Here is a 23,005-nt window from a genome sequence, read left to right as displayed (position 1 = left end):
ACAAGGGAAGAAAGATCTAATAGAACTCATATCAGCTACCTCCATCCTGGATGTTCCACCTCAGGTACTGTAAGGAAGACCAGACAGTGTCTAAGCCTGTCAGCCTGGTCACAGTAATCTACCCTGACTGTTTAGACACTCCCATTTGTATTGCTATCCACCTACGGAGAGTGTCTAACCTCAGGATGTACATTTAATTGATTTTCTTTATCATGTTCTTGGCATATAATTCAACTCGCAATAGAAATGTTGTAAACACATCCTGTTTATTTTCTGAAGCCCTGGTTAGAATGCAAACACTGGAGGGCAGGGATGTTTTTGTTTTTCTGTTTTTATTCTCTACTATATCTCCAATGAATAAGGAAACAAGGCTTTATTTTCTTGTTTTTGAACAGTCTCCATTAAAGTTAAACTCAGCCTCAGAACCCAGGAAGGACAAAAACACATAGCAAAGAACACAAGCAGAGAATAAAAAGACAGATACCAATTAAAATTAGAACAAAAAAAAAGAAGCCTGGCACAACAATGTTATGCAATTACAGTACTAGCAAAAACAAAACAAAAAAAAAAAACTAAAACCAAAGGAAGAAACAACAGAAAAAACATGTCCCTTTCAGTGGTACATAAATCAAGACACTGACATTTGTAGACCCAGGCTGAAACTTTGTAAGAACAAATTGCTAGGAATAAGGAACACTTCCAAGAATTTCCAACACATTCTATTCTGCGGTCAGAGCAAAAAAGCAATATGTACAATTTGCTTTGCAGGGGAGTACTCTGAAATGATAGACACAAACCCACAAAAAATTGTACTTATCATATTTCAATTTATTTCCACGTAAATTGGTTGCTACATGCTGAGTTAGTACAAATAATTATAAAAAACAATAATTAAGTGCATGGAAAAATATAAAAATAAGCGCAGCATATTGGACTACATGATTTTTAACTACGTCTTTGGAATGAGAAAGCACCACTTAACTCCCTCTTTGAAATCTATCTGGCAACAAACTCACTGTCAAAGGCATATTTGGTACTGAATTGGATCAACCCACAGAACATAAAATTGGCATTTCAGAGTTGTCTGTATGTTCAGCAACATACCAACATATTTCAACGAACATTAAATGTCAGGCGTTACTCATATGTGATATTAACACATTAATGTTTTCATTAAAAAAGAAAGATCTCTCTCCTCATCACACTGCATGGGAGATCTGTCAAATAAATTATTGCAAAGTAGTTTAAGCTAAACTTTATGATGTTGAAATTATATAATTGAGGGCAAATAACCTTTAAAATGGAAGACAAATGGCAAAATTTAAGGGCATTTAATTTGCATAAATGTTAACATCTTTTCCTGGTTACATATTTCATATCTGCCATATTAGTCTCACAACACCTGTATAGGTCAGTTTTGTTTTTTAATGCTATTTTATTATATCAGGTACTATGGGAAGAGTTCATCATGTAAAAATGAGATAGCCCATTAGAACAGGTCGGTGTGCTGACGGAAGCATTGCAACAGTGGAGGGGTCTTGTGGCTTCTCTGTTTTCTGCTTCTTTTTTGAAATAGACACTTGTATGTCTAAAACTTATATTCAGCTTTTGGACTCTCAGAACTTAATTCAAGAGACTTTCTTTGGGCAAACAGTCATCGTGGTCTTGGAATAAACTATAGCACAGTGGACTTAACACAGTGTGTGATTTGATCTTCTTTGCCTTTGAATATAACATTAATATTTGACACTGAAATTAATGGTGTCAACTTTGTATGCATCAAACTTATACTATAAATACTTAAATGTACTCACACGCAATTTCCTAGACAATACTATCTCAATACTATAACAACAGAGAACAAATCATCCAACAATTAGCTGTGATGGTTTTAATGTCAGCCATGGCCCATAGTCTACAACAAATTTAAAATGCCTATAATTCATGAGCTCAATTATAGGCCAAACTTTTATAGTAAAATATCAATTTATATGTACCATAACATATTTATTTTTTCGGCTTTTCATGGCTCATGATTATATGGCAGGGATCAATGGACTGAAGATAGAGAATATCACCACCATGCACCTTTACAATAATGCAAATGGATGACGCAGAATAAAACTCCTTTTAATAAGGAAGCTATTTATAGCTCTCCCTCGATCTCCACTTGGAACCCTATATGATAAGCAGTGCTCACCTGCCTTGTTACTAACCAGATTGACAATGAAGAGACGGTGGCTTTGGGAACCAATACTGCTCTGTTCGGTTTGTATCGGTAAAAATTAAAATGACCATGAAAATTTGGAACACTATTTTCGGTATTTTAATTTTATTATTTCATCTTACCAAAAACTGAGGTGCTAAAATTAGGGATCATATGAATGCTTACCACACACTTGCTGAGTCATATTTCAATATGTCACTTGGATAGGAATTAGGTTTTGTTCATACAGATGCCCTTGAGTGGTGTGGGATTCCCCTCTGTATGCTGCGAATACCATTGGTTAATAAAGAAACGGTTTTAGGCCTGTGGTAGGGTATAGTAGAGCTAGGTGGGGAAAACTAAACTGAATGCTGGAAGAAAGGAGGCAAAGCCAGAGAGAAGCCGTGTAGTCCTGCTGGAGACAGACACCAGGACTTTACTTGGTAAGCCACAGTCTTGTGGCGACACACAGTGTTAATTTAAGATATGAGTTAGCCAGAAATATGCTTAAGCTATTGGCCAAACAGTATGGCAAATAATATGGTTTATATGTGATTATTTCAGGACTGAGCAGCTGGGAATAAACGAGTGGCCTCCCTACAACACTTATAGGTGGTCAATTTTTAATTTCTATTTTTAACTTGATTTTCAAACTCCCTGGCTTTTTTTGATAGTGTTACTCTCTAGAATAATTCAATCGCCATTAAGAATAAAGCATAATTGTAATCTATGACTTCTTATGAAAGATAATTTGTTAGAAAATTGTGAATCAAACACTTGTATATAATTAAAAATAAAATATACAAGCATAAAAATGCCTACACTTCTATCCTGCTCTTAGTGTTGCCAATTATCCTGTTATTTCGGTAAATTTACAGAAAAATCAAATCCAAGTTTATCTCTAACAAAAGAAAGTGGAAATATACAAGGGAGACCCATCTGCCATCTGTCTGTCTGTCATCTATCTATCTATCTATCTATCTATCTATCTATCTATCTATCTATCATGTATCTATGTATGTATCCATCTATCTACCTATCTATCCATCTATCTATCTTGGCAAAGATAAATAAACGATTAAATTTTATTGACTTGGTGTCTCTCAAATAGAAAATTCACAATTTCAAAAGATAATCTTGTATAAAAACAGCATAAAACCACTCAACTCATGATACTTTGTCATCTAAAAGAGCCTATCTGAAAAATATTAGATGCTAAATTCTCATAGTCTCTGATTGCAGTAAAAAAAGGCTGCAGGCAGAACGTCTTCCATGTGCCACTGCAGAGAGGAGAGCTATCCAACAGGACACCCGAAAGGCTTCCAGTACTCACAATGAGGCAGACTAATGGCAAGAACTCAGTTTTGCTAAAACAGCAGTTTTCTGCCACACACAAAGCATCGGTGAACACAAGAACATTGCCAGAGTGATGGTGTGGATGAGTATTGGCGTCACTGTCTTCTAGTTTGTCTTTTGTTCCAATGGCTTTATTTCTGTGAATTTCATTCTTCACTGCAGATGGCAATACTTTACCTTACTGATGTTTGAATATCTTTGGAGTAAAAACTATGGGAAATGGCACATTTGCTAACTTCTTTTTATGGATTAGTTACATGATCTTATTTTTTTTTTTTACAGATGGCTTATAAATAGTCCAAACCACTTCTGATCAAAGTGTTCCTCCATTTGTTAGCTTACAACAAAATAGAAATAAGACCATACAAAATACTCTCATAAAAGGAAATAAATGCATCTTTACTATTTAGTAAACTAAAGCTGCATGCATATTGTTCTCTATATAAAATAACTAAATGAATCTGTTTATTAAGAAAGATTAGAAAAATAAAGGGCCAGCAAGTCCTGGTCACTGACAATGCAGTTGCTAACTCTTATCATTCTCATTGGAATAGAGGTCGTATACAACATCCATAACCAATATTTGTGCAAAATGTCAACATCCAGCCCCTTCAGGGCAGTTGCTGAGGATGAGATGTGTACTTCATCGCGTGGGCCTCAGACTTCGCTATGATCGCTGGCCTTGCTCAGATTCTGAAAGAGGAAGAAATAAGCACCCATCACTCACAAATCTCCTAATCATAACTACACTGGAAGACAGGCAGTAGCAGAAGGCAGCCACAGGTCGTGGTACGAAAGTGGACATCTCAGAGGTGTAGGAGCACAGCAGTGTGGGAGGAAGCCCCAAGCCCAAGAGCCATGACTGACTATCACAAGCTAAATGGAGTGACCTCCTTTGTACTTGGTATTCCTTGTTGGTGGAAGCTGCTTGCTCATTCCCAGCTGCCGAGACTAGAAATAACCACATAGAAACTGTATTAATTAAATCACTGCCTGGCCTATTAGCTCTAGCTTCTTATTGGCTAGCTCTTATATCCTAAACTAACCCATTTCTATTAATCTCTGTATCACCACATGGCTGTGACTTACTGGGTAAGATTCTGGCAGGTGTCTGTCTCTGGTGGAGGCTACATGGCTTCTCTAGACTCCACCTTCCTTCTCCAAGCATTCGTTTTAGTTTTCCTGCCTACCTCTGTTCTGCTAAGCCACTGGCCAAAAAAGATTTATACATTAACCAATAAAAGAAACACATAGAGAAGGACTTACCACACCATTTCCTAGTTCTAAAAATTGGCTAAATGAGAGTATCTACCTCATACGCAGTGGCAAATTTACTTAATTAATATGAGCGAGGCATTTAGACTGTTCTAGAACACAGTAGGTAATACATGCTAATAATGGCAGTTATTATTTGGGAACTGCATATTGTTCTGACTGAAAATGACAAAGCTCACTGGAGGAAGCACTAATGTCACCCTGGGTAAGAAGAAGGCAAAATGATACAAAAGTTGTAGGAAAATTGCAGGAAACCACAGCTCTGGGATTCATTGTAAAACTAAACCCAAAGGCCCAATACCCCACAGTAATTTGTCTTCTTGAAGTCATGTGACCACTAGACTCTGTAAAGGATATTTTTAAAAATAACAACATAAATGATCATAATGACAAGACTATCTAAATATAAAAATATATTTAAATATCTATATTTAGTATTTCTGCACTGGAGAAAGCCAAGATCAGCTTTCTGGACAGTGGATCTTGAAAGGCCATTAAAGCAAAGAATCTGCACTTGATAGGTGACATCAAAATCTCTAATCCACGACAGCATTAAAAGGTCCCAATTATTTAACAATTGTTCATAACTTGTCTACAAAGTGGAATAGACTCATTCCTTTACTTACAGTAAACTGTCAGACGCAAAAGGAAGGAATATTCATGGATTTTTTTGGTACCAGTGGGAAGGGAACCACTATAATATTCCAAAACCCTTGATTGTGTAGGCTAGTTTTCCTTACAGTGCGTGCTTGCTAGCTTAGCCAACTCACCTTATTTGCCTGGATGATACTTATTGCAGCAGGTACTGAGTCAAAAAAGATTGGCCTCTCAGTGTCTAGGTCTCCACAGTATGTCATCGCTTTGATCAAGGATGCTGCAGGGAAGCACGAGATGTGTGAAGACAGGTAGGACATCCAAGGCCGTCACTTGGTGTCAGCCGACGACACACTCTTACCTGTGCAGTTGGCTAAGAACATATCGATACCCCTGCTCTTGCAATCCAGGTAAAGCTGGAAGAAGTAAAGGAACATGCTCATAGTTAGTTCAGGGCAGCAGACTGCAGGGAGGAACTAGGTTTGGGCAGGGAAGGATAATTCCCAGGGAAGACAAATGATAAAAAACAGTGTCTCTGAAGTCAAACCACCAGAGGGAGGCATTGTTACACAGTTAAGGCCATGTCCAGTAAGCTCCAGAAGATTCATACAGTGAAACATGTATTCTGCAGAGACTAAATGTAGCTGCTCATATCATCATTTCTTTAGAAAAATGAAAACAGTTTTTTTCTCCCCTGTAGGAATGATTAATAAAATGCTGTCAACATCTTTACGGAAAGTCAAGGACCAATCTGTGGAAGTGATAAGGGTGCTAGCCCGCTAACTTTAATAATTTAGGAATATTTCATTGACTCAGTAAAACCCAGCTATTAAACCTCATTATAACCTGAACCAAATTTCCCTGCTTTAAAAGTCCATTAAGGTGAAAAAGTTTAACTAACACTTGAGTGCACTAAGGCCTTAACACCTAACTCCTAGACACCTCAACCAGAATCAGTTTATGAACTACTGGTCTTAAATTCATCAAAAGCAAAATAAGACCATGAAGTTTGCCTAATGTGCATGCAAAGGTTCATTTACAGCTGGAACTGGTCATGTGAGAGTGATGCATCTTATATGGAAGACATGTCAGCAGCACTTACAATACAATCTAGACTGTATTGTAACCATATGCATTATAGATACATAATTCCTTTCCATCAGTAAGTCATTCCTTCAAAACGAGAATAGTAGATTAATCAGAGTTGTTTCAATTTGAGTATAAATTAAAGAACACGAAAAAATAAAACGTGGGCTCTGACTTTGTCATTGAATGAATGACTCCTGCTTCTGTAAGTTAATGTGATTAATTCAAGGTGACCTCTCAGTGTTTGACTTTCTCTAAAGCCCAATGGAGCACAAGCACAATGCTATTTTGGGTGACTTGTTGATGTTGATAAATACAATCTCCATTTCACCAAACTGCACCCCACTCCCCATCCCTTACCCCTGTTCCCAGTGAAAAAATAAATAGAAGTCACTTAGTTCCTTTCACTGCAGAACCCCAGGATCACATCAGTGCTCTTCATGATGAAGTAACTAAACAATCCAAAGGGTTGGTCAAACGCAGGGAAGCTGACATGGCTGGAGGGACCCCGCTGTTCTTGTCTCTAGACTCAGCCCCGGAGTAGTTGAAACTAAGAAATAATCTTGCTTGCAAATATATTATTTTCACTTTAAGAAATGGTTTTAAAACTTTTAAATATATGTATATGTATACCCATATACATCTAAACACACACACACACACACACACACACACACACACACATATATATATATATATATAGTACTACTGTGTGTATGTTTGTGCCACCCACAAGCACACAACAGTGATGGAGATTTAAAAAATCTGTGGAATCAGTTCATTCTTTCTATGTTTATGCTGTTCTGGAGATCAACTCAACATGTCAGGCTTCTGGCAAGCACCTTTACCTACCGAGGCAACTCACTAGCTCAAGAAGTGACTTTTTAAAGTGAGAAAAGTAATACTAAATGTTGGCATTTCTGAGTGTTCCCTAACTATGCTGGCCACTTCTTTACTGAGTATTTCCTGTATCATACTTCATCTCTGAGCTCACAGTGTGATGAGCTGGAGCACTCTACTTCTAGTGTATAGAAGAGCAAACAAATGGGAGCCAGGGAGCTGGCTCAGTAGGTAAAGCACTGGTCACACATGCACCAACACCTGAGGTTGACGCCTTAGAAGAGACATAAAGAAAGGTGGATGCCATAGGCAGGACAGTCCACGGCTCCTGAGAGATGGGAGGCAGAGACAGGAAAAGTCCCTGTAACTCCCACATCAGCTACTCCGCATATGACAAAGAAATACTATCCCAAACAAGGTGGAAAGCAAGGGCTGAAGCCTGAAGCTGACCTTTGACATCCACATGTATCATTCATGTGTTCACACACATATGACACACATACAGGGGAAGAGAAAGAATGAAAATAAATTTTATCTCCAAGCACAGAACTAGTATTGGGGGGATGAGACTCCAGAATTTTTCTGTTCTTAAAGCCAGTGTTCTTTACACACATTATAATGTAGCCATGATGCAACAAACCAAACAGTAACATGGTCAAAAAAAATAGAAGCAGGTACAAAACTGACAGCCTTGTATATACAAGGAAAAATACCATGTCAAGTGCAAGTATATTTTCCTGCCAATTTAAAAATAAATTGTATCAATTGTCTTAATCCAGCATATATAATCTTTAATCCATTACCATGGTTCCAAAAAAAAAAAAGCCCTTTATATATTAGCATGCCCAGTGTCTGGATTGCTTGATTCATCTTAACTGTCAGCCTTCAACCCTGAGCTCAAGGGCAGTAGGTAACTTTTTGTCTTCTTCACCGATTCTAAGAAGTGTTTTCAAACATCTAGAGAAGGCAACTAACAATCTCAGCCACAAATTTAAATGCAATTCAACAATGACAAATCCACACACAGGCCTAACTGATCGAGTCCAAACAACATTTCTTTCCATGGTCCGCAGACCACCTGCAGGAGTCTCCTATAAGAGTTTAAAAGGAAGACTTGGGACCATAGCCAGGCCTCAGAAATTAGATTTTAAGTGAGTTCCCAGGAGTTTAACTGCCAGACTCAGACAATACAGAGAAAAGCAAAATACCAGCCACAAAAGGTCTTCCAGTGAAGAAAGACTAGGTACTTAAATGATGTGGGATTCTGCTCTGTATGCTGTGACTACCATTGATGAATAAAGAAACTGCCTTGGCCTGTTGATTGGGCAGAATTTAGGTAGGTGGGGAAAACTAAATGAAATGCTGGGAGAAGAAAGGCAGAGTCAGAGAGGAGCCATGGAGCTGCTGCTGGAGATAGACATGCTGAAACTTTGCTGGTAGGCCACGACCTTATGGTGATTCACAAATTAAAAGAGATGGGTTAAATTAAGATGTAAAAGTTAGCAAATAAGAAGCTAAAGCTAGTGGGCCAACTGGTGATTTAATAAATATAGTTTCTGAGTGGTTATTTTGAAGCTGAGCAGCTGGAAACCAACAAGTGGGCTCTTTCAATACTTAAACCTTGATTTGTGCCATTTTTTCCACAAAGGAATTAACAGATTTCAACCAATGGATGATTCCCCAGCACATAGCTGGTGTGTGACAGATCTAGCCGGATACCCAGGTTTTCGGGATAAGCAGTGTCCTTCTAAGCACTCACCTTTGTGCTTCTTGGACAAGAGATACCCAATGGTGAGAAATTTCAAAGTCAATTTAAAATGCAAATGAAGAGATACAAAAGTATATAGGATCTCAGTCTAAATTCACAGTGTGAAGCTGTATCAAGCAGATTAACCTGAACTCCATTGATCCATTTTTCTGTTTATGTATTTATATATTTATTCAGGGGAGTGAACCCGAGGCTTTGATTGCTAGTCAGCGCTCTGTCATTAAACCAGAGTCCCAGAGCTAACACAACAACCAAACAAAACAAAACATCAGGTAGACAGAAATAAAAAGAGGGCACCTCTGTGTGAGTTGAACTTCCATTACAGTTCCCAGCCACAGCATGAAAAGGGGAGTGAATGCAGCGGTTTCAGGGAGTGGAGCAGGCAGAAGCGGAGACCAGGAGGATTAGCTGGGTGGTGCAACCCTGAGGCGGCTTTTCTTCATCGCAGAAGCATTGAAAACTCACTTCCTGGCAGATATTATGCCTGATACCACTCCAATCTCAGCCTTCTCGCTCCTACGACTTTGACCCCCTAACCTGTAGGTCTAGAATCCAGATGGATCTTCTGAAACAACCCTACTGTAGCATGAGGTGCACTGTCCTATGTCCCCTGTGAGAAAGGGGCTTCGACTCTGTCACTGAGATGGTTGAGGAGAACCCCTGCTACTGAAGGGAAGGAATCAGGGCTGACCCAGGCCACGTAGATACCTCAACAAGTGTAGAGACTCCCGTGTAGTCAAAAAAGGTCAAGCCGTTGCAATCCAGGACCAAAGAACACTTCTCACCAGGGCAGGGCTGGGAAGCTTCCTCTGTAAGAGAGACAGAAACCTTAGTTAGAATTTGCATTTCTTCTGTTGCTGCCTTGGTTGAACGGTAACAAAGGAACGGCAGCCTCACGGCGAACAGTAATTCTGAACTTTCATTCTTAAAATTTCGGTTAGTTACCAATGATTTCTGAGCTCTGCTTTTGTTTGTTGTTTTTATTAGATGGACAGGAGAACTCTAAATGAATCTGAAAGGATATCCAGCAAGCTATCTCTAAGCACAGTGCAAACATTCTGAATGGTGCCCTATCCTAATCTACTGCTTCTTTGGCTGGTAGGTGATGTGGGATTCCCCTCTGTATGCTGTGACTATGTTTTATGACCACTGTTTAATAGAGAAGCTGCTTTGGCTAATGGAAGGTCAGAATAGAGTTAAGTGTGAAAAACTAAACTGAATGCAGAGAGAAAGAAAGTGGAGTCAGAGATGCCATGTAGCTGCCAGAGAAGAAAGACTCCAGAACCTTACCAGTAGGACACAGCCTTGGTGATACAGAGATTAATAGAAATGAGTTAATTTAAGATATAGATGCTAGGTAGGAATACACCTGAGCCATCAGCCAAAGCAGCTTCTTTAATGGCCAATGGTAATGAAATATATTCACAAGATACAGAGGGGAATTCCCCCATCAGATAGATCCAGAGTAAGGGCTAACATTAATTTGCAGTTAATTCACAGTGAATCTGCATTTGCTGTGTCCCAAGTTCCCCCAACCCTATAAAAACCAACAGCAACCAACTAAACAGCATGAGCCTGCTGTATAGATATGAAAACAGGTGATCAGGAAATATGAAGCATACTGAAAGTTGTTACATAAGAGTTATCACCCAGAAAATACTACAAAGTGCCTGGTGTATTTGAAAAGTCTTGTCCCAATAAAGGATTTGTTTCCGACTTACAAGTTCACTTTAACCAGTTGACTAAACTAACTGCAGAGAATGTAATATGTTTGAGAAATCTTTAAATATGTTGCAGGTAATAACAAGCATTAGCCAGAGCCTATTCCTTTCTTCAAGGAGCTAATAAATTGGATAGAACTGATATAGACATGATCTAAAATTAAATTAAAAATATGATAAGCAATAGGAATTTATAAAATAGGGGAAATATCCTTGGAGTGATCAAAGAAAGTTTCCTTCACTGGCAGCCTTGATAGAAATGTCTGTTCTAGCCACAGGAGGCACTTTAACACGTGAACACCCAAGATCCCCTGCTCCTCCAGCTCCTGTTTCCCTGTTCTCCCAGAAAAAGAATGCAAAGCGTTCTTGGAGACTTCCACTGTCCCTTCATTGCCTAAGACATTCATCAGCACCTCAAACAATACAGAAAGCAGCTACAACTTAGGTCCTCCTGAGTAGGTGTCTTTGTTGTCAATATTAGCCTAACCGTGATCTCCACACCACAGGGATTCTTGTTTATTCTGTCCCATCACTGTGCTCCTGGTTCAGAGATGGGAAACAATTGAGAAGCAGGGAAAGTGATAATGTTCATTCCAAGTAAAGAATATTCATTCCACTTCACAGTGGAATGTTGATGTGATCATAAATACATCTACACAATATAGAAACTTTTTATACTCTCAAAACATAAAAGTCTCTAATAATTAAGTATCAAGTAATTAAAAATAAATAAGTGTGTGGCACACATGATATATGTGTGTGTGTGTACATATATTTACTAAGTTAGATACTAAACTTTTATCAGGACTAATGTTCACAGCATACACTGGAATTCCGTATTTGAGGGTTTCCTATAAAAATTTTGTTGAGCATAATGTTTTTAGAGAATAAAATTATATGTATCTTGTTTACGGTAGCAGTATGCTAGAAACAGCTCATCCCATTGGGTATGCATCTCCTCAGCTCCTCTCTTGGTGAGAGAAAGAGAGACACACACACACACACAGAGAGAGAGAGAGAGAGAGAGAGAGAGAGAGAGAGAGAGAGAGAGAGAGAGAGACTGAGAAGAAGAACCTAGGAGTGTGATCTTGCCAGCAGACTTGGAGTAAGTCAGATATGCCGTAATTGGAAGAGGTAGCTGAGCCATGTGGTAGAACATAGATTGAAAAAATATGGGTTAATTAAGTTATAAGAACTAGTTGAGAAAAGCCTAAACTAAGACCAAGCTTTTAAAATGAATATTAAGTCTCTGGGTAATTATTTGCAGGCTGACAAAGATGGTCCAAAGACAGTCCAACAAGGAAGCTTGCTACATTTATTGCCCAACATGGGGACATAAATCCACATAAAGACTGAAAAAGTTGTAAATGTCCCAGACACCGAGCCTGCTGCTCATGGAGTACAGAGGCCCCTTTAAAAGGTCCTAACTTGCAACAACACATCGACTGTCAGTGCACTAGGTAAAAATGCCTGCCACGTTGTGGCCACAACAGCTGCCCAGAGTTGCAATGGTTAGGTGCGGCTGAGACAGTTAGGAGCAGCTCCTGCTAGTGTCCACTAACCCGGAGGGGGAGGAGTCAGCCACCAGTGGCATGTGCTAGGCAGAGCCACTCAGCCGTAGTCTGGTCTTTTCAGGATCATCTCATGCAGTCACAAAAGCACTGCAGATGCACAGAAAGTCGGGTCCAAGTTTAGAAAACCTTTGAGAAGATATAATATGGTTAAATGTGCTTAGATGCTGAAGAAAGAAAAGAAAATGGGTATAGACAGTCATAGAAGAATAACAGTTTAAAATAATAGTCTTTAGAGAAAGAGTAGAGAAATATAAAAGAAATACACCACCTAAGGATGAGAAATACCATATTACAGGGCATGTGGACCATATTAGTGCTTTGTTAACTTTTTATTTTTTTAATTAATTAATTAATTTATTTATTATGTTTTAATGTTAATAAGCAAGAAGTGGCAGATGCTGAGAAAGAAGGATTTCAGAAGGGTAGAAGTTTGCTTAAACTTTGGGGTTCATGACAACAGAAGCCAGGTCTACTTTCTTAATCACTGAATATATAGCACCTCTTACTATTCCTAAAATCAAGAACTCTTAAGAAAATATGTGCAAATGGATGGAAATAGAAAACACTGAGTGAGGTATCCCAGACCCAAAAAGAAGAACATGGGATGTACTCACTCATAATTGGTTTCTAGCCATAAATAGGGGTCACAGAATCTACAATTGGTGAACCTAAAGAAGCTAAGTAAGAAGGTGAACACAAGGAAAAACATATCGTTATCCTCTTGGATAAGAACTTTCATCTGGTGATGGATGGAGATAGAGACAGAGACCCACACTGGAGCACTGGACTGAGCTCCCAAGGTCCCAATGAGGAGCAGAAGGAGGGAGAACATGAGCAAAGAAGTCGGGACCACGAGGGGTGCACCCACCCACTGAGACAGTGGAGCTGATCTACTGGGAGCTCACCAAGGCCAGCTGAACTATTACCAAAAAAAGCATGGGATAAAACTGAACTCTCTGATCATGACGAACAATGAGAGCTGATGAGACGCCAAGGACAATGGCACGCAGTTTTGATCCTATGCAATCTGCTGGCTTGGTGGGAGCCTAGCCAGTTTGGATGTTCACCTTCCTAGATATGGACGGAGGGGGGAGGACCTAGGACTTACCACAGGGCAGGGAACCCTGACTGCTCTTTGGACTGGAGAGGGAGGGGGAGAGGAGTGGGGGGAAGGGGAGAGGGGTGGGAGGAGGGGGAGAAGAGTGGGAGGAGGGGGAGAAGAGTGGGAGGAGGGGGAGGGAAAGGGGAGGCTGGGAGGAGGTGGAAATTTGTTTTTTTTTCCTTTATTCTTTTATCAATAAAAAAAAATAATAAAAAAAAATATGTGAAATTTTCGCCATGTGAATAATGATATGAGAACTGAATGAACGACAAGAAGCAAGAGTTATATGAGTAGAGACCAGGAGGGAACCTTGAGGTTTCCTTAAGTGGGTAGAAGACGACCATGTGGAAGTTCACCATGGCAACAGACACTCTACAGAGCTCCTGTAAACTTTATCACCAGATGACCTAAAATACTAAAAATACTTTTAAAAGATCTGCTTACAAGTAAACAATTATAGTTTTCATTCAGAGAAAAATGCTATGGCTTCCATCTTCTAATAATATAGATGGTTTTATAGGTTTGTTTACTCTGTTGTATGTCAACCATGCATCTGCAAAGGCTGTTGGAGAAAGGGAATTTCTGACTCTTTTCTCTTACCCAGTGCTTTTCTTGCTCCATGTCTCACTTTGGTTGAGCCTCTTTGGTTCCTTTTTTTTATCCCTTAAACCAGCTGAATGTCTCCTAGGTGGCTGCTTATCACATTTAACTTACCATCCTGTAATTTAAACACAGCTACCTTTACGAACACACATGGAGTCCATTGTTCCCTGTTTGAAAGTTTTTACCTTTAGCGCCATCATTTGTCTCACAAAAGAATAAAGCAAACTGAGAGTCATGCTGATTCATTTTGAATGAGACTGAGGACAGGGGGTCACAGAAATGACACCATAAGGTAGTGAGCCCAAGAAAAGGTTTAGTGATGAAACTGGGAACAGGACTATCCACAGAAGGCTTAGAAAAATGAGGGCAGAATCCTGTAGCTAAATAAGAGGGGCGAGGAGGACAAAGGGAAAAGGAGGAACAGCTGATGATGATTTGAGGATAAATTGGAGTCGCCAAAGAAAGGAGAGAATGAATATGGTGAGTGAGTAGGGTGGGTGAGTTTTCTACCAGTACCATATAATTTTATGTGTATTTTCTTATAATCTACCTTCTTTGTTTCCTACTATGACTTCTTCTTAAGATAATTATAATTACAAGGACTATCTACTAATTTCCAAATACCATGAGACTCTTGGGTTATTTTCTCATTCTAAATTTCTTTCTATTAAAAACTTACAGCCTAGGAGCAGAAGTCTTAGTGGTTAAGAGCCTGTACTAGTCCTCAGACAGGACCTAGGCCTGGTTCTTAGAAGCCCTGAGAGGGTGGTTCACAACTGCCTCTAAGTCCAGGTCTAGGGATTCAGTGTTGTCTTCTAATCCATGCAGGTACCTGTATTCATGTGCACATGCCTCACCCTCAACCTCCCCACACACATACCCATAATTAAAAATAAAATGAATACATCTTTAAGTGATTTAGATATTCATTGCATATTAGCAAGTAAATCTGCATACATAATTTCCATTATTTGAAACATATTGAAAATTATTTTATAGTCCCAGTTTATGATCACCAGAGAAAGAGCCAGAGAGACCTCAAATCATGCCTGTGAATCATGCCCACATTCACTGCAACAGACTTTTACAATTTTATCCCTCCCATTGTTCTTTTTCTTTCTCACCAACTAATTATACTGAAATCATGTAATGTATAATTTCACATCAGTTTATTGAGAATTGAGTCCTCTGACTAGATGTGATTTGGGTCTTATGAATTCTATCTTTTATCACGTGGCTGCTCTAGGCGCTTACTGCTCTGTGGTGTCACTCATTCTCCCCTGCGCATACTGCACAGTTGTGCATCACTGCCTCCTGTGTCTTTCCTTGTCTATACATTGAAGGAAAGTCAACTCACCTCATACTTTTATAGGAGAATGAAGTTCTAGAGAATAAATATTGACCTGGACATTTTATCAAGGACATATAATCAACATTGTTGCTGTCACCTGACATTTATCCTAGGAAAGCGTGAGCCTGTAATTGATTTAGTTGTGAGAAGCAGAAATCTAAAATATATGAGAAAATATTTGGGGGAAAGGTTGATCTATATTAAGACTATATATAGTTGAGATATTGAGTTTAAGGAGAAGGAAAAGGAGATCGATAGAGGCAAGAACAGGGGAAGGGGAAAGAAGTGGGAGGTGAAAAGAGATGGAAAAAAGATGGGGAGAGGGAAAACATTGAGAAGGGGGAAGAAGTGTGAGGAGAGAGGCAGAGGAATGAAAAGGAGAAGGAAGAATGAGGGAAATGAAAGGGGAAGATGGAGAAGGAGAAAGAAATAGGGAAAATGAGGAGATTTTAGCTGAAGAACAAGGAAACCCCTGAGGCCAAGAGAGAAGGAAAGGAGAAGGGGATTTTGGTCCTCTGTGCAAACTCAAGACGTTGAGACCACTTTTGCTTAAAGCAAACTCACCATTGCAATTGCCATTGGACAGGGGACTGAGCAAGGTGTTCTGTTCACACTGAAAGAAAAATAGATGGAAAGCGTGAAAATGCTGTGGAGCTATAGAGCTAACACTGAACACGCCCCCATTCCTTCCATTCCTTTCTCCACCATGAGTGACAACAACGAGCGCCTTCAGATGTGTTTCTCAAGGCTTGTTTCAGATGCTGTGTTCACTGGACCAGGAAATGAAGAAACAATAATGGTCTGGAAGTAAGTATACATGAGTTCAGTGGGGACTTTGCTCACTGAATCAGATGTGAGAACATTTTTTTGAAAGACAAAATTTGTTATGATCTGAGGTCACAAATTATTTCATACACATGAGCCTCATGAAGATGCCCGAGAAACATTTATGAGTTGATAGATGTCAAGGAGTGAAAACAAAGCGGTTCTGTACCATGGAGCTCAGCTTCGCTAACAGTGAGGCCTCAGAAATGGCAGCTATCTGTTTATTGAAAAGTGTGCTTTTTTTGGCTGTTGATGACAGTGGGTAGTTTTCAGTGTTTACTATATGCCCACGTCATGATGACAATAACAGCTGAATCATCAGAAACATTCATCCTGTGAACTTACTAATCTTCTGTTCCATTATGAGGGCGTCAAGGATGACAGAGTTAGAAGACAGGACCAAAGTTACAAAGCTAGGGACAGCTCACACTGGAATCGAAGCCAATATCTTTCCAAGTTTCCACTCTCGATCACAACTTTTACAGTTTCACTGTGTATTCATCTTTAAGGCTGAGTAAAGAATCGATTTCCTCTGCGTGTTGTCCAGTGCAACAGATCACATACTTCTATCAAGTTTTTCTTACATTTCCAAGATTCAGTCTTTCTTTTATATGGAGTATGGTAAACAATTTCAGAGAAGCATAAATTGTTGTGGACATTTTAGAGAATTTGAAGATTCAGGAGGAAATTACACATTCACATGGACTCATTCTGGTGCATGGATTCAGTCTTTCTGATCACTGAGACTTAGTACAGAAGTAAATAAAGCTGAATGTTAGTGTGTGACAAGAAACCTCTGTAACCCAAGCACTAAGGAGAATGGGACAAAATTACATAGGAATTACGCAGGGAGACCCTGTCTCAAGAATGAAGCAGAATCACATACGGATTACAAAAGGAGACCCTGTCTCAATTTTAAGAAAAAAAAAAGGTGTAAGGAAAGAAAGAAAAGGAAATGAGGGATGAAGGGAGTGACAGATAATTTCATAATAATATTATAATCACAACAATTTATGCTTCTCTGAAATTGTTTACCATACTCCATATTCTAAAAAACTAGATTGTCACATATTTATTTTAGGGCCATGATGAACAAATTTCTAAAAATACTTAATATTGTCCTATTCTCAGGGTATGTTGGAATGAACAGACAAACATACAGCATTAAGCTTTTTTCTAGGACCAGGTCTATAAACCCATTTAAACTCCATGATGTCTCCTTGAGGGCATCTGTAGTGATCTGTAGTATGGCACACATCATAGGCTTGGCATGCCTACCTTGCTGACATCATCAAGTGGTTGGCTGCTCTCATCTTCCTTTAGGATGATTTTCATTAGATCAGTATTAAATTTCTTTGCATTCAGGAAAACAAGTGGGTTGTTTATTGAGATGATTTTTACCTGTTGCAAGGTTTCCTTTTAAAGGGGAAAAGAGGAAAAGATTCAAAACTCTGAGTCAAGTCAGAAAAAAAAAATATACCCAATCAGAGTAAATCTTATGAGTCAACCCATCACTTACTTATGGATGCAATCTCTCTCTCAAGTCTTTATTTTTTTGTATTTATTTACTTTTGTTTTTACATCCTGACTGCAGTTTCTCCTCATTCTTCTCCTCCACGTCCCTCACTCACCCACACATCCCCTTTTCCTCCTCTGTTTTGTTTCAATAAAGGGCAGACCACCCATGGATATCAACCAGCCATGATATATCAAGTATGAATGCAATTTCTTAACTAATACTTTTGTTATTGAAATTTATATGCGAGTCTTAATGGAATACCACATATATCAAGGAAATACACACTTTTCCGTATTGAGAATCATCAGTAACAGAAGACATTCACAGCTTTTCAGAAAGAGTCTTGTACTTCTCTGTTCACTGGGTCCTCTGAGGCGAGAGCCTAGATTGCCCACCTCCCACCAAGTCCCTCTTCCATTCAGCCTACAAATTAAAATTATCTTACTGTTGTTTTCCCAATGATGTGGGTCAAACTGGAACCTTTCGTGCTAGGCAAGTGCCCTGCTACTGAATTCATCAGTTTTGATACAACTGAAAATGTTTCTCAAGGCGTCAACTCTTATCCCTTTATCTAACACTGATGTAAGCTCCTCTCTAGCTAAAGGACTTTGCAAATAACTAGCAGTCCTGATTGTAAGAAAGCCATGAGAGACCATGCTTGGAACACAGGTTTCCTAGACCAGTGGGGATTACACTGCACTGCCAGACCGTATGTGAAAGATGCAGAAAGGGAGAGGAAAGGTCTTGACACAAACTATACCTACTTTTCCCATCTTCTCAGATAGTATTGACAGCACTTGGTGCTGTCCGATAAAACCTCCTTTTCTGTGACTTTGAGACAGGTTGATTGAGAAGATGGCAGATGGCCAATCCTGTGCAATGAGAGCTCCTTACCAACCAAGCAAGGCATTAACTCCTTCAGGCTTTAGTAATCCCATAGAAGAAGAGATGCAAAGAATAGACATGCATGCATGCATAAGAAATAAAGAATTAGGTAATGTGGGTAATTTTCAGACCTCATTGTTTGCTTATGTTGTAAATAAACGTTTGAAATAATATATATTTCAGGGTTTCGAAAACAAAAATAATTCAATCTGGGGTATGAGGAAATTGTAACAAACAACACAAGGAAGCAAAAAAAATGGCTGCCAGTGTAACTTTTAATCGAGAGGCAACCACTTAGAAACTGAAAATAAAGCGTTAAGGTGATATTCCAAGTTAGAATGGGCATTCTGCATGAGCAAGAGGTAAAAACCGGGGCGAGGGGGAATAGCACAATTCTAGTAACGTAAACTTTTCATTCAACAGCTTTAATGCAAATTATGTTCAATCATAGTCACACCTCTTATTTTTGTGGAAAATATTAGGAAACTCCTGAGATGTAACATTTTAATGAAACTGTGATTTTTATGAGCAAAAGTTATTACTTGAATGGATAATAAAAGAAACAACCAAGATTTGAGAACATGAGAAATTTCTAGCGTTTGTATCTGTCCTAAAAATCTCTCATTCACACTAAGTTATATTTGGCCCAAGAAGGCAAGGATTATGCATTTTTTAAAATGAAAACTCATCAACCTAAAATCATATTCTATCTGGAAGATGACGACATCAGTAGGGGATGATGGGACTCTAGGTTAAATTCCCATGGAAAAATCAAAAGAAAAGAAAGGCTGACTTGCTTGAAAACTCGAGCCTGGGACACCCTCCAAGGCTTTGAATCACACAGCCCTCTGTGAAGGAAATCTCTTATTAAAAGAACAAACCATTCTCCTGGGTGTCACAGAAAGACTCCTGACGTTACTTCCTGTCATCAGGCTACCTGGAAAGACCTTGACATTGGTCCTCTTGGAAGGAGGCCAGTTCTCTGTGTTCTGAGGGGAATCATAAGGCAAGGGAGCAAGTGAATATAAAATAAAGGAGAAAATGTTAACCAAACATTTATCAAACAGGTTCAAAGTGAGGTCAACTCTTAAAAAATGGGCAAAAATGATTCAAGAGAACACTTACATTGTTATTATTTTCCCCCCACTTTAAACTTTTCTGGTTATTCTTTAAAACAAGAAATTAGAACTGCCCATTCCTGCCTAGTGGGTGCTGTGCTTGGTACACAGCTGCAGGCAAAGACCCTTGTCTAAACTCAGAGGGCCATAAAAGAGGAAGAGGAGGATGTGGGAAAGGAAGTGAAGCAAGGGATGGGTTCATGGAGTTGAGAGTGATAAGAGGGGGTAAGGTGAAAGCAAGCCTGCATGAAATTGTCAAAGAACTTCAAATTCTACAGCATGAAAGAACTCCAATGCTCATACAGCACCTTTACACATGAGCAAGGCAAATCGGTTTATGTAAATTGCCTTTTAATGAAAGTACTCCACTCTGCCCAATTCCACGCCTACTGACATTCTAGAAAGCACCTCAGACTTAATTACTCTCAGCTAATAATTCAGTATCACTGTATTTCCAAAGAACATTTTAAAAGTTCCTTGAGAATTTCATGCATGCATCTGTCTGATCATATTCCCCAACAGTGACTAGGTTGTTACAGCAGCAGTGTAAGAGTGACTTTGGTTTTTTGGTTTTTTTTCTGTTCCCCAAATTTCTTTATCACTTAAGGAAGAAAAGGCTATCACTTTGATTTATTTTATACAATCTAGTAGTGGAAAAGACATTTACAGATTCCTGAAATAATCTCTCCCAGAAGTCAACTGTGATCTGAAATTCTAGGAACCATGATGTGATTTAATTAGACACTAAATTCAAAGAGGTTATTCTTTTCCTCTTCTGATTAATGCATGTCCACTGTCCTGTGTGGTGCTCTCATGTATACCTCTGGAAACCAATATCTATAAAAAATGGAATGACATTAAAATGGAATGAGATTGTCAAACAACATCTTTTATCTAAGTTGATAACCTTAAAAACTGTCTCATCCACAAACGTTAACACCTGTGCAAGAAAGAAAGGGAGTTAGACTTACATCTTGCATTTCTGTCTTCACCTTAACTTCCATTTCTTTCATGTTTGTTATGCTTAAAGTCTTTGCCCTAAATTCAAGGCAGATGAAAGTTATGAGTCATTTCCTGATCACTATATTAGCAGAGAAAAATCAAAAGCAGCAGTTTGGTTTATCTTAAAAATTAGAAATTATTTGGTTTATACTCTATGGAGATTTGTCTAGAAGATATTGGTAAATCTACACTTTGTAGAGAATAACAACAGAGGTATCTCACTAAAAATTAGTAAGTAGAGTTTATCTTATTTAATTCCACCCAGAATCCCATAGCTCCAAACTTAAAAAGTTACAAAGATTAAAAAAAAAAACCTATGAATTGAGAAAGGGCTAAAGATTATATGGTGTCTGAGTGGAAAGAAAAAAAGGTGGCAAAAATCTATGATAACAATCTGTATTTGAGGTTGATAAATTTGAGGTTGTATTTGAGGTGAAAGCATATTTTATATTTTATTTTTAGTTTTTAAAGTTATTATAGATAATCCCAGGGAACCCATGCGAATGGAGTGTGACAGTCAGGATCTGACCTCTGGGAATTCAGGAAAGGAATTGTTCAAATCAGGTGACAGGGTTGAGCATGTGCAGTCAACAGACAAAGCGATGAAGAGTTCCGCAACAAATGACACAGATTCAAAAAGTGAAAGTGGTCATTTAATTTCTCAAATGATGATAACCCTATGAAATTAGTTGCAGTTTGGACTTTAAGAGACTCTGTTCCAGCTGACACTGCTCAGAAGGCAGTAGAGCCTTTAAGAGTTTAGGGACAGTAGAAGGCAACTATATCACTGGACAAGTGCCCTTGAAGGTGACATGGGCACCTAACCCCTCTCTCTCTTTGTTTTCCAGACATTTAGGAAGAGTAGATTTATTCCACTACTCACTTCCACCTTGGAAGCACTGGGCCACTTCAGGCCCAAGGCAACCTCCAAAGTCGTAGGCAAAACAAAGTTGTCCCTTTAAGTTGGTTTATTTCAGCGAGCTGTTAGAATATTGATGATTCTTTCTATTATGACCGGTATTAGTATATATCATATATAAGTAAAATATTTTGCAAATTCTGTTTCCCCACTGGATGCAAGAGGATATTAAATTATAGAACAATATATATTGTGTAAAAATAAAGGCAACTATAAATCACGTGTTTTGCTGTGGAGTAAAGGAAACAATATTTAAATAAAGCCTTACCTTGGAAAGCGTCCTATCACGATGGCTATGGTGCAGACAACACCGAACAACAAGCCCACATTGGCAGCAAAGCATATTGTAAATATGTAAGTACTGATCCATATGCCCTAAGGAGACGAGGGAGAAAGGAGACACGGCTACTCTCTCATTTTCCTCAGAGCTGCAAGTCCCTCACAAATGTACTCAACAGCACTTCAGTCTCTCTCTCTCTCTCTCTCTCTCTCTCTCTCTCTCTCTCTCTCTCTCTCTCCCTCCCTCCCTCCCTCCCTCCCTCCCCTTGCCCCTGTGACTGTAAAAGAGAGAGCCAGGGTGGCAGAGGACCTGCAAGATGAGAGAGACCATGATGTGAGTTGAGTATGGTAGGCCAGATGGAAGCTTATTAGAGTAGAAGCTCTCCATGTGGGCTTCAGGGATCGAACTCTGGCCATCTGGTTTGGCATATTATCTAATGTGAATAGAAATACAAAAATACAGAACCATGCCGAGGCTCTAAGTGGTAGAAGAGGAGATGCTCTTTGTTTAACCTGTAGGAATGCCAACCCTTAGTTCAAGACTCAAGTACTATATATCAGATCTATATGTATGTGCACAAAAGTATGTCCAAATGCCCTGCTATTTCTTGTTGAACACAATGTGGTGCAAGCAACTCTTCGCAGGTCTCTTGTCCTTCTCAACAGCTTTCTGTTTTCTGTGATCACTGTACAAACAGCTGATATTGTTTGCTAAAATTCAAGGTCAGTAAAGCCTAGCGTAAAGCTAACTGAAGAAACCAACACTGCCAATGATTTTAGATCAACTACTGGAAAGATCATTTATTAAAGCCACTTCTTAAAAAGCTACACTATCAGAGTGGACTTAATTCTTAGAAGGATTTCAGAGATTTTTTTTAAGAAAACTAATTTTCTTTTCATTGTAATTTTAAGTTTATTGTAATTTTACCGACCACTTACAGTTATCATTGCAACAAGAAAAAAGGTGGATGTTTCTAAACTT

General features: G+C 38.9%; 1 protein-coding gene across 3 annotated transcripts in view; it reads right to left on the bottom strand.

Moving 5' to 3' along the window:
* Positions 1–335: 335 nt before the first annotated feature.
* The window catches only part of Slc26a7 (solute carrier family 26 member 7), a 109,454-nt gene continuing 86,784 nt past the window's right edge, over positions 336–23,005 (bottom strand). For 2 of the 3 annotated variants that reach the window (XM_075966933.1, XM_075966934.1), the window contains exons 12-20: positions 22,013–22,119; positions 20,795–20,861; positions 19,587–19,694; positions 17,580–17,717; positions 16,041–16,089; positions 9,834–9,934; positions 5,793–5,847; positions 5,608–5,711; positions 336–4,255 (exon numbers count right to left, since the gene is read on the bottom strand). In XM_075966933.1, the coding sequence (XP_075823048.1) occupies positions 4,220–4,255; positions 5,608–5,711; positions 5,793–5,847; positions 9,834–9,934; positions 16,041–16,089; positions 17,580–17,717; positions 19,587–19,694; positions 20,795–20,861; positions 22,013–22,119 (765 nt within the window). In that variant the 3' untranslated portion in view covers positions 336–4,219. The remainder of the gene's footprint in view (positions 4,256–5,607; positions 5,712–5,792; positions 5,848–9,833; positions 9,935–16,040; positions 16,090–17,579; positions 17,718–19,586; positions 19,695–20,794; positions 20,862–22,012; positions 22,120–23,005) is intronic. The other variant, XM_075966935.1, reaches the window with a different exon arrangement.

The sequence above is a fragment of the Microtus pennsylvanicus genome, chromosome 3 (assembly GCF_037038515.1).
Source record: "Microtus pennsylvanicus isolate mMicPen1 chromosome 3, mMicPen1.hap1, whole genome shotgun sequence".
Taxonomy (NCBI): Eukaryota; Metazoa; Chordata; class Mammalia; order Rodentia; family Cricetidae; genus Microtus; species Microtus pennsylvanicus.
This window is presented reverse-complemented; position numbering and strand designations above follow the sequence as displayed.